Source organism: Diorhabda carinulata, chromosome 1 (assembly GCF_026250575.1).
Source record: "Diorhabda carinulata isolate Delta chromosome 1, icDioCari1.1, whole genome shotgun sequence".
NCBI lineage: Eukaryota > Metazoa > Arthropoda > Insecta > Coleoptera > Chrysomelidae > Diorhabda > Diorhabda carinulata.
The window spans coordinates 36,133,099-36,146,223 of record NC_079460.1 but is presented as its reverse complement, the minus strand read 5'-3'; the positions used below and the strand labels follow the sequence as shown (position 1 = coordinate 36,146,223).

The window sequence follows — 13,125 nt, the reverse complement described above, 5'->3', positions numbered from 1 at the left end:
GGAAAGAAGTTATTAGAAGATTGGAAATAGGGGAATTTTTACATCTTAAAAAAATGATATAAGGTCGCAAAGAGAAAAACAGAAAAAACGTGTCTACTTCGTATTCCTCAACCTAGAGAATAACTCAGCCTCAAAAACCTATCTTTATAAAGCATAGTGAAAGTACAGAACAAGATTTTATAGAAAAAATCATTCCCAAACAATGAATGTTTATCTAAGTGTCACTTTCTACATAATTTTCGAATGAAGAAATCATAAAATTCAAATATAAAGAAAAGTGACCAATTATTTAAATATATATATATATATAAATCATGAATTAATTCAAACAAAATTATATTTTCTGTTTTTAATTGCGTATAAAACGTAAGGACAAGTGTTGTTAACACAATCGCCAATAAAATTCAAAATAAAATTTACCTTGGAATTTTCTCAAGATACTGTTATTACTTTTCATACATTCCATCCTGTTATGCGACTTTTACTGAACAATGAGATTGTTGGCCTTGAACGTTTGAAAAATATCACCACACATAGGCGGGCAGCCGGTAACACTGAAATTCCCGTCATGGCGGAATCAAAAAATTTTTATTTAAATAAATAGAACATATGTATAGGAATAAATTAAACTCGGTATGCGTGGATTCCTATTGCCGCAACAACGTGAAAAAAATTATTAAAAAAGGAAAAGTATTCGACAGTAAATTTTATTGGCTTTTATCCGCGATGACGAAAAAACATTTTTCCATTTTTTTAATAATTTTTTTTTTCACATTGTTTCGGCAATAGGAATCCACGCAAACCGAGTTTAATTTATTCCTATACTTATGTTCTATTTATTTAAATAAAAATTTATTGATTCCTCTATGACGGGACTTTCAGTGTTACCGGCTCCTGGACTAACAGATATATACACACATACTTTTAACTGCTGTGCATGGCATAGAAATAACCTATGTCGGAAATAGTTCAAAGTCGGTTTAATTCTAAATTAAAAAAAAAAATTTGTCTACGACTACCTACTTTTATTCTACTTTTTATGTTAAAAATAAAATCATTATTTAAATGTATGCTGCTCTACAATGGAAATTTTTTATAAGTATTCAAGAGTGCGAATATGTAAGATAAAAAATGAAATAAAAGAAACGGTGAAAGGTCGAAAGTGCCGTTTGTGTTTTAACTTTGTATATTGTTATTAAAATTTACAAAAGTAATGAAAAAACTACATGAACCGTATCGAGAGGGATTATAGTTCAGCAAAATCTAAATTATATTTTATAAATGCTCGTTTGGTACATCAAAAATAAAGGTTTTTCAATAATGTTTCTCCTGGAGAGGTTTGTAATCGTGAGATTTCACGATTTCTTGAAATATTATTTCAAATAGTATTTTTTCCTTTCTTTTCGATACGTGACTGTCATATTTCAAGTAATTTTATGAAAGAACATACACAACTCTAACCTGGTTTAAAATTCAGATTTCATCTATTTAATAACCACATATTTCCAGTCGCGTTCAATTGTGGATTTTTCAGAGAGCACTTAAATATTTCAAGTTTAGTCAACATTTCCGTATAGCGTGCTAACTAGCAATATATACATTGAGTTTTTAATTTCGAAGTATTCCGTTGACGGCATAAAAGTCTTTTTTTCACATGCAGCTGCTAATTGGACGTTAGTCATTAAGACGTTCTCGTCCAGATAAATTTAAAACATACAAATAAGTTTTGTCGTTCTTTTTGATTTTAAAAAGGTATTCGTTCCTTCTTTTTTTTAAATATTAGTATCTAAAGCAACGAAGTCTGACACTTTAGTGTTTTGAATGTATGCAGACATATATACCAAAAATTCGTCAAAAGAATCACAATGGTAAATCTTATTCTTAGTAGCCTCTATATAATTGAATCAAAGGATCAAAACAAACAATTCATTAATTAGTACCGTTAATTCAAGTCCATGTTTCAATTAACACAGGAAACAGTAGACATGCATCTGCAAACATTGAGGTTTAATATTGACCACATAATTACACCCTGAAAAAGTTCTATTTCCGAAAATGAATATAATTTTTTAACGAAAAAAAGAAGTTACTAAAAATTTATTCTTCTCCTAAGTATATTGTTTATTGAATCCAAGTAAAGTAATCAAACATTTTTGACTACAAATTCTCAAATATATAGTCGACACGTGGTAGTCAGATTATCAAATTTGCCAGTCTATAGAGTACTGCTACAGCTCCTGATAGTCCGAAATGTTTTGCAATAGCATACCTTGTTATTAGAAAAGTTATCCCCCTTCTCTTTTCAAATTCGATTCGTTACTCAACTTTACTGTACATCCATGTTATAGACAGATCGGATTACAGAGGATGACAGATTAGACAGCGGCCGGCTGGAGGTCGACTGTAAACTTTCATTTAAAGATGAAAGCTGAATTGCTATTCTTTTTACTTCTATCATAGAGTAAGCTATTGAATTCTATGAAGAATTCTGGAATTTGATTATGAGTTTCTCACAATTCATGTTTTTATTATGGCTATATATCGTCCTAATTTGATACAAAATATACGTATATAACTGTAATTTAGTATTATGACAAATTCAGTGATAATTGTTTGTTCTACTAAAATTAATAGTAATAAATTTTGTTTCAGATATTCAAAATGTCACTAACTTCAGTTTACTTCCTGCTATTCATGATTCTCCTAACATCATTGGATAGTGCCTCTGCTGGTTCAGCTGGTTGTCCTGTAGGATGCATTTGTAATGATGATACCTTTGTAGTTCAATGTGAAAGAAGTAAACTAGACGTTATACCTATAACCCTTAATCCGGCTATACAAAGGCTAGTTTTGAGAACCAACAAAATCAAGACGATAGATGCGGCTTTCCAGTTTTACAAAGAACTTCAGTATGTCGATCTCTCCAACAACCATCTAGTGAATATTCCAATGAGGAGCTTTATTAATCAAGAAAAACTGCAAGAATTACATTTGAACAAAAACAAACTATCGTCTATAAATAATAAAACTTTTCATGGTCTAAAATCTTTAACGGTACTTAATCTTAGAGAAAATTTTCTAGAAGAATTGCCTAAAGGTTTATTCTCAATATTGCCAAAACTCGAGGAACTAAATTTAGGGCAAAATAGAATTTCTAAAATAGATCCATTGGCTTTTGATGGACTATTTAGCCTAAGAGTTCTTTATTTGGATGACAATTCACTAAGTTCTGTACCAACACATGCTTTTTCCGTTTTGGGAAGCCTAGCAGAGTTGCATGTGGGCCTCAATGGTTTTACATCGTTACAAGATGACGCCTTTAGTGGCCTAGGAAGACTTTCTGTACTAGATATAAGTAGTGGAGGATTATCTAACATTAGCACTGATGCCTTCAGGGGTCTTACTGGACTAAGAAGCTTGAATTTGGCAGATAATAGATTGCAGACTATTCCTACCATACAATTGGCACATTTAGCAAGATTAGAGGATTTAACAATTGGCCAAAATGAATTTGTTCGACTGAAAAAAGGTGCTTTCAAAGGATTGACGAATTTAAGGAAAATAGATATAACAGGTAAATTGAATCATTATCAGAACACATGAGAATATTGTTCAAATCATAGTTAACTATTTACTGTCTTAATGTTTTTATTCATTGTAAAATTCTAAAATTGTTGTATGTTTTTAGGAGCCAGTAACCTAGAATATATTGAAAAAGGAGCTTATAGCGATAACTTGAATCTGGAAACAATAATTTTAGTTAGCAACAAGAAACTAACGACACTTGAAGATGGTGCTCTTGTAGGTTTACCTAACTTGAAGCATTTAGTACTCCGCGAGAACAATTTTCGAACACTTTCGGAATCGGTAACTAGTTGGAACGAACTGCGAGCTCTGGAACTCACCGATAACCCAATAAACTGTGATTGTCAACTCTTGTGGCTATTAATCTCTATAAACTCCAAGAACATCACAAACGTTCAATGCCATGCTCCATTACAACTTCGTGATAGATCTTTAAGGACATTAACTCCTTATGATTTGGGGTGTTCGTTTCGAGATAGTAGACAGCAAACGATCATCATAACTTTTTGTGTCAGTGCTACCATATTTATCGGAATTTTAGGGTTATTTCTTTTTCGTTATCGCCAAAGGGTGGGTGAAGCTCTCAAGGATTACAAATGGAACAAACGAGCTATCAGCAGAAAGGAACACGAATACCAGAAAACTTTCTCTGATGAGGATTACATTACACGTTCTGGCCATCACAATGTCAAACCTATACCGGTGACGGAATTGTAGCTAGAGCTCAGCGCGCCACCTTCTGGGGTAAGCATACACTCCATTTCTTCCATCATCATCCATCAGATATATAATATTTGGGTTATATCGAGGTAAACTAATAAATATATGCTAATAGGGAGGTTTTTCATGCTTAAAAATTTAGAGATCTTTTTTTTAATGATAAATAAAAATTGTAAGTAATTAGTATTACAATCATTAAGTTTTTAAAAAAATCTATTTTTTCAGTCAGTCATATTATGTTTCCAACTTATCGACAATTGTCATAAATCGTGTAACCTGTTGAAAATTGTAACAGTGCTATCCAGTTAACATGAGAATAGTGATGATTATTTCTTCCCTGTTGATAGATCTCTTATTCTTGCAATATATGGCAGGCAGCAAAACTAGTACTAATATTCTGATAATTTCTTGTTGTAAAAATATGAAAGTTCATTTTTATTTTTTGTTTTTTAGGTTTTCTGTTTAGATGGAGAGGGTAGGCGTGCTGCTAGGGGCCCTCGGGGCACCTTACCCGCCACTGGATTCACCTATATTACTGGTGATACATGCCGAGCTCATTCTCTTCGATCACTCAAAGAAACAAGAAATGGCTTACCAAAATGCCATGTGGATTTGTACCAGCATTAGTGCACATGGTTGAGAAAGTACGAGCAATAAAAAATTGAATCCATTCCAGTGTGTGATCTATCGAGTTTAGAGACTGTATAATAGTTGCTATAATATATTTTTGTTGATGCGACTGACGTAAATTCATGTTAGATATGAGTTCTAGCCCGCTATAATGGAATGCTCAATTTATTCTATGACAAAACCAAAGATTTCAATATTAAGCATATTCCAACAATATGAATCAAATAAATGTGAATGTATCACTACAAGAACATTTCTGACTGATTAATGTGAAAGACATCTTCACCAAATAATTTAAAAGTTCCAACCTATATCATCCATAAAAACAGGCTAAAACTTTATCTTTCATGTAGTTTTTTTTCATAAGCAATCTGTGATATATTATTATTAATAACTGATTTATGATGAGTCCGTTTATGCAGACAGAACAAACTTAATTTAAATTATTACTAGATAGAACTTTTAAATCGCCTCTAATTATAGTCTGCATCATTTTGTCTTTTATACAATGTATTGAAAGAAGATAATCTAGATTAGCACAAAAGTTTTTTTTTTCTTTACTGTCTATTATATTTTATGAACTGGGTTTGGCAATTTAACAATTTTAATTGACGAGTTCTGTAACTTTATGAATTTCGATTTTATCATCATTCTATTGTAATTCTGTATTTAAAATACTTTTTATTACCCACGCCTTAATACATATTGTCACATTGTCCTGGTCGATTGCGTTATTGTGATTTTTGTGAAAGTACAATATTATTTGCTCTTTAAATGTGTGGCTTTCTCAACAACTGAATTCAGATATTCAATGCCTTTCAAATATGTAGCGTCACTTGTTTTTCAATCAAAAGATTTTTTCCTCATGTTATCTTCTATCTATCTATCACAGAATCAGTTAATACACACGCACTTTTAGTTAGAACACTATGTACAATGTGCTGTTTGTTACATGGTTCAATTTTTAATATTTGATTCATATAATTCTAGGTTTATGCGGAATCAAGTTCACTTATTCCTTTAATTGATTTAAAGTATTTATTTCATTTTGAGCATTATATATAATAATCATTCATATTTACCAATATTTATTCATTTTATGTGGTATATCCATACTTTAATAACTTCTCTTAGCCCATGTGGATTCAGGATTCCATTAAGTTTTTAGTAATCATTTTATATTCTATTGACATAGATGTTGATTGTGTATCTATGTCCTTGTGTTATATTTTGTAACTACTTATACAGAGTGTTTTTATATATTTTATACATTATCTAGTTCATCAGTTCAAGGAATTCAATTCAAACATCGAATTGTTTTTGTGGATTTGAGTCTATTTCTGTATGTAAGTTCTTTGGAGCAACTAACTTTTGATTTATGATACAGTTGAAATGATTCACTTGTATTGGTAAAGAATTTGGTTTTGATTTCATTATGTACTAAAAACATTTATAACTGTTTGCATTGTTTGGAGCCGAGCCACACAATGTAATTGATTTGATTATTTGATAAATATTTTAATAAGCTCGTCACAAAATAAATTAATGTGTCAACGTTAGTTAATCTTTTATTAATTTAATTAATATTACATTTTACGTCTTTCTGTGAAACTAGATCATCTTCCTAACACTATTGTTATTGTTATCTATGACTCATTTATTTCTCATATACTTACTTAAATTGAAAATTTAATTATCACACATTTCTTATGGAATGAAACATTTCAATTGGTAACTACTATACAAGAAATTCTTTATTGGCAATTCTGTATAATTACAAATTATGAACTCAAAAATTAAGAACTGTACCCTAGCAATAAAACTATCTGGTCGAACAAATGATATTCTAAAATACCTATCTTGCTGTTTTGAGAAAAGAAAACCATCAGATTAGAATACAAATGTTTACTAACTATTTTACCAATAATTTCATAATTTACTAAACCTACACAATTGGAATCTTATATCACTACTTCTATAATTTAAAAACGTTTTCATATCAACAGCATCTTTGATCCTATTTGGTCTATATTTGACTTAGATATGCAGAGTACTTGTTCTGTGATTAGATTCATATAATGAATTATCACTAAAAGAAATTTGTAGTGAATTAAAAGAAATGATGATCTTTAGTGCCCAGTTTTTGTGAGTTTCCAATTAGGAATTCTTGTAAAGCAAATACCTGTGGGTGAACGAAATGGTCGGAAATATTCGTTATAAAAAATAGTATAATACAAGATATATGTATTATTTTTAATGGCTGTAAAGCTCTTATATATATATACGTCATGTTCTACTGATAGTTAATTTGATTCAGATGAAGATATTTGTGATATTTTGTGACTACATCTAATAAACTAATTCACAATTTCCTTTCCAAATTTTAATAACATGATTACTTTTCATTATGCTTTTCTTGAAAACTACATTCAAATAAGTGTAATAATGTATTTGTTCTTTTTGATTTCAAAATTTTCGTTAAATTGTTCTAGAATGTATATACAATTTTTTAGTTTAGATTTTAAGATCATTGGGTATTCATACAGATTTCGTATTTTCATTGGAATTGAAAATACTAAAATCGGTGTACATACTATAAAATATTTCGACATATTTGTATATATTCCGCCGTGTAAATGAATATAGTAATTTATTCTAATAATGGAAACTAATTTGTAAATAAAAATACTGCATTCCGTTTTCCTAATCACGTCTAAGAACGTTTTTGGAGTAATTATATGATGGATAAACGTCTTAATCGGAGTGGTAGTTTTTTTAACTTCATATATTCATATTAAATGTTAATATTTATCACATGTAATAGAGGAAACTGTTTCATTGCATTTTACCAAACTTAAAAATCCAATACAGGATGAATTTTATATAATAGTTATTTTATGGAAATATTTTTTAGTTTAGTCTTCAATATTGTTTTTAACACATATCCAGTTACTTTGTTTTTATGCTTACCACTTTAGACTTTTAGACGTTTGTTGACGATACTTTTGTTAATTCCTTTTCCATTTTCTATTCGACATGATTCTAAGCTAGTCATAATAAATTATTGAGCGAGTTTCAGTTGAGAGTGAGATCGAAGTAAATTTTATATTGTAAATAATGAATTAGTGTTTTGTACATATTGACTTTATCTTAACTATATAAAACCTACTTATTTACAATAAATAAATCTGAAAAATTATTTTGAGCTTTATTCCTATTGTATTATTCTTACCTATTGCTCGAAACATTTTTATACACTTTTGATTACATGATTGATTGTAAGTTCATGGAAGATGTGAAACTGATAGACAACACACATCACTACAATGGTGCCATTTTCTTATTTATTGGATATAGATAAACATAAGAAACGGGTATTAGAAAACAAAATATGAATATTAGAATATATATGTCATGTCACTAAACTCTGATTTGAAAGTTTTTTTATCACTATTATAATACTTACTAAATTAACTCAATATTTCAATTTAAATTAAAAAAAAAATGATTTTATGGATATGAATTGATAATAAATATGTGATTGAATATATTTATAAATAAATCCAGTCAAAGGTAATAATGCACAAAGAATGGTTTTACGTAAATTACGTTATTCTATTTAATGCATCTTCAATAATTTGAAAAGTGGCGCAGTTCAATTTAGTTTATACCCCATTGAATATAGGTACCAGTTAATTTTTAGGAAAAGTCTGCAATTAATTAAGAAAATCCTTTATTCGTACAAAATTTTATTTTAGAAATGAACAATTTCTAATGAATTTCAAAAACTAGTCACATAAATACCAAAATCAACTATTTATATGACATACTAATTGACTAGACATCTCTAAGACTTTCCTTGATTTAATTGTGTCGCTTTGGCGGCTTCCTTTTTTCCAGACTCTATATAGGAAACAACACTATTCAGTGCTCTACGATTGTATTTAATAAATTTCAAAGAGCATTGGTAAATGCACTCTATTTCATTTTCATCCAGTGTTTCACTATTTATATGAATACAATTATTGAAACACAATTCGGTCATTCGATTATAATGAAGGAGAGAATCTTTCAACTAAAAAAAATATATTTAGTTACCTAATAAACAGCATATTGACGGTACATACGGTAAATAATTTGAATTTTTCCATTTCAATTATGAATTATTCAATCAGTTTTTAAATTCCGTATCAAAATCTATAAGTCAACCAACTTTCAAATTTATTTTAACAGCTGTCAAATAAAGGAGAGTTCAATTTCTCCTCTTTATTTTTACGACCATAGACCAATCATACATTTCTGTTATTATGGCAAATATTACATATTTGTAGATTTATATCGAAGTTAATTACTATATTGTTGTGGTTTACACCGCGCCAAGCTTCAATACGCGTGAAGCAACCTACTAAGCGTGTCTTCGGAAATACAAACCAGTACCTTGGCAGGTAATGATGTTATGAATTTATAATGTACTAGAGTAATTATCGTGAATTTTTGGAATTTCTTTATAATTCAATAATATAAAATATTCACAGCATTAGATTTTTACATTCTTACGTAAGGTTCTAGCAATACTAAGTATTAAGAGATAAACAGATCTATTTTAAAAATTACTGACGACTGTACAATCGAAATCACGAATAGGTTGAGTACTATGAATAGAAGCTCGACTTTCCTGTAAAGAATACGTAAGGGTGTTTAATGTGATAATTACTCCATTTTTCGTTTGTTCAGCAATATCTATCTCTACTATCCAGTAAGATGGTTAATTGTTTTAAGTAAATAAGAATAGTTAGGAAAAATTTTAGGAATTGGAGCAATCAAAGAGAGAAAAATACATAGTAGAAAAGCTATATCTATGATGAATGGAATATTATGGGAATAAACGATATCAGATGTAAGACAACGAAATTATAACTCGATAATTAGAATGAGAATACTACAGTGGGGATTCATACAAACATTGATATATTCAATGGATTCAGGAAGACTTTTTTTTGGACAGTCAATAAATTGGGAAACTGTCGTCTTCACCAAATGGAAATAATGTTTCATAGTTGCTGATTCTTTTCTTGCTAACCAAATTTAGTAGAATTTCAACTCCATTAAAATATATGTACCACATAATTTTAATGAAATAGTGTAATATGTACAAAATATTTTCTAATAAAATTATTTTTTCTGATATTTCTCTTATGCAAATGTACCATTAACAGTCAAAGTCTGAAGATTTCCTTAATTTTTGATTCAAAAATGTTTTTAGTGATGGCTATACTCATAGGGATACTGATAGAAATAATAATAATATACATTGATTATGATAAAAATAATTTCTATTTCTTATCTTGATTTTCTATGTCGAAATTTATGTGAGAAAAGGACAAAAAAGTCTAAGTAAATTTAGGAAGTGTTTATTAGTCACAATATTATGTACCAATAGTTAACAACTGCACTCTAAATAAACAACAAAAACAACAAATATTCAATATTACATGATGGAATAATATTCAACTTTTTAATAGAAATCTATAAATTATCTAAATTTTTCTATTGGAATGACATTTAACCAATAAGTGATGTAATTTAGATAAAAATAATATATATATCTAAATGTTCTTGATTTTAGGTCGCTTCTGTCAAAATATCATATTTTGATAAGGACTTAAAGAAAAGTGGAAAAGTCAAAATTTATATATAATTTTGAAACACATGAGACCTAAAATCAAGAACATTTAGATGCATTAATATATCAAAAGGTCTAAGAAATAAAAAATTGAAGAAATTAATATATATATATATATACATATATATATATACATATATATATATATATATATATATATATATATATATATATATATATATATATATATATATATATATATATATATATATGAATTGTAAAGAAGTCTTTGCCAGCTATATTATGAGCGGTTTCTTATTGGGAACGTGGCAAGGAAACAGCAAAGTGGACTAACTTTAATATATTTTCCTAGCTTTCGAATACTTATGTATTCATCGTCTGGGAAATAATTAAGATTTCCGCTAATTTTTGATATTATTAATGCTTGTATAAATTTTTAAACTCATGGAATTCAATATTCAAATTGACGTTGATAGAAATATTTCCCAATCGATGAACACATAAGTATTCGATAGCTCGGAAAATATATTAAAGTTAGTCCATTTTGGTGTTTCCTTGCCACGTGCCTAGAAACCGCACTTTTATATATATATTACACATCTAGAGTTGAATGTGATTATTTCAAATTGCAATGTTGAAATCATTATTGCAATAATCATAATCTAATAATCTACTCAACTTGATAGATGAGGTTCAAATAAAAAACAAAATTTTTCATACTAATGTTCAATTTTATGTTGTAAAAATCCACTTTTATTTCATGGAAGCAAGTCTACGGACCCTCTTCTGATCAAGACGGGAATATTTTGATTTTCTACTCTAATAAAAATTTAATTTTAAAGCCCATGTGAAATCGGCGATTAATGTAATTGTTGTATGGAATAAATTATGCATTAACAATAGTTTTCTTTACAACATGTAATCATTATTTATTACAGTACAAGTTAATAGACTCATCTACTGCAGTAGGTATTGGATTTACAAGATATTTAATTATCACCCTGCAACAGCGAATCGTTTTTGGTAAATAGTGACTAAATAATAGTAATTTAATACAATTTACAGATATTCATGGTCCAAATAACATAGTTTGCCGAATATTTAATTTGTATGACCAAAACTTAATTAGAATAGAATATTTTTGTTTGTTTATTGTATAAGTTATAATATAATATACAAATTACGTTACATTATATATGAATGTAGTGTAGTTATTATTTACCTCTGCATTTTCCATAATTTATTTTTAAACTTCATCTATCAGTGCCGACAAAATAAGCATATTTTATATCATACAATTTACACAAACAACTGAAGTTATTCAAATATAATAATCCAAATACAACATGTAAAGATGAAGTATCTCAGTAGCTTTTGATAAAATTTTGTGAAACATATTATAACTTTTGTCATCTTTTATTAAACCTAAGTGGTATAGAGAAAATCAATTAACAATTTTAGAACCAATGTTTCGAGACATGTTTAGGTTTTTTGATCTTGATACTTATAAATATGCTTATAATAAGCTGTTTTCATTATTGTCAACAAAGATTATTCTTCCAGTTTTGTCTCTAATAAAAATAGCCTGGACTAACATGAAGCTTGCATATTCAGCGGATCTTGGGCTAAGCTATATGCTTCCTAAATTTGGTTTAACTTCTGACTTCCATCAACATATTATCCATTCCAGTAGCAGCATCCTCTGCTAAGTTCAATATATATAAGCAGTTATGTATAAGTTATTTCCAGAACCATAAATATTTCTATTGGCTTGAGTCCAACACAATATTTTATCTAATAGATAGATAGGTTCAAATTCTGCATTTCCTTAGAATATATAATAAACCTCATATCAAGAATAGCAAGCTACAAAATGAGAGTTTAGTAAGAAACTGACAAAGCAAATTTAAGATTCTTCATAATGTCATACATCAATAAACTATTTATTACCTTTTAAAAAAGAATTAAGTGAATACAAAAAAATGAACTGGTTTTTAGATAATGAACATTACATCTTTATTTGTGACTAAACTAATAATCGAAAATGATGGTTTTTTGAGTGCAGTAACTATTTTGAAAGTACAGTGGTCGTGTATAAAATACTTACACGTTTTTCAGAAGTGTGTATATATAACAATAATTTGAACTCCTAATGAATTATTATAAACAAGTAAATATAGATATATATTATGTAGGTACTGTGCAGCTACAAACTAAGCAAACACCTATTATTTCGAGAATTTATTAAATTAACTTTTTTCAAAATGATAGGTATTTTTTTATTTCTATTCATAAAAGTCAAAAATTTTCTACTTATAAATACTACTTTTTTACTGTTATAAGTTTGTTTTTAAAGCTTATATATTTAATACTTTTGAGAAATTAATTTGACTAAAATAAACTTTCACTACAGTATATTTAAATACACTTTGGGTAATGAGTGTCTGGTAGATATAAAATTTAATTTGAATATATAATTGTTCAATAAAATTTTATTCCTATAGATATCATTTTTTTTCTTGTTAAAATACAAATTTACATTATAT

The 13,125-nt window shown here is 28.2% G+C and overlaps 1 protein-coding gene across 3 annotated transcripts in view; it reads left to right on the top strand.

Moving 5' to 3' along the window:
- Positions 1–8,146, top strand: part of LOC130904207 (insulin-like growth factor-binding protein complex acid labile subunit) — a 453,059-nt gene extending 444,913 nt beyond the window's left edge. For all 3 annotated transcript variants that reach the window (XM_057816841.1, XM_057816848.1, XM_057816857.1), the window contains 3 exons: positions 2,653–3,574; positions 3,689–4,329; positions 4,759–8,146. In XM_057816841.1, the coding sequence (XP_057672824.1) occupies positions 2,653–3,574; positions 3,689–4,302 (1,536 nt within the window). In that variant the 3' untranslated portion in view covers positions 4,303–4,329; positions 4,759–8,146. The remainder of the gene's footprint in view (positions 1–2,652; positions 3,575–3,688; positions 4,330–4,758) is intronic.
- Positions 8,147–13,125: the final 4,979 nt, after the last annotated feature.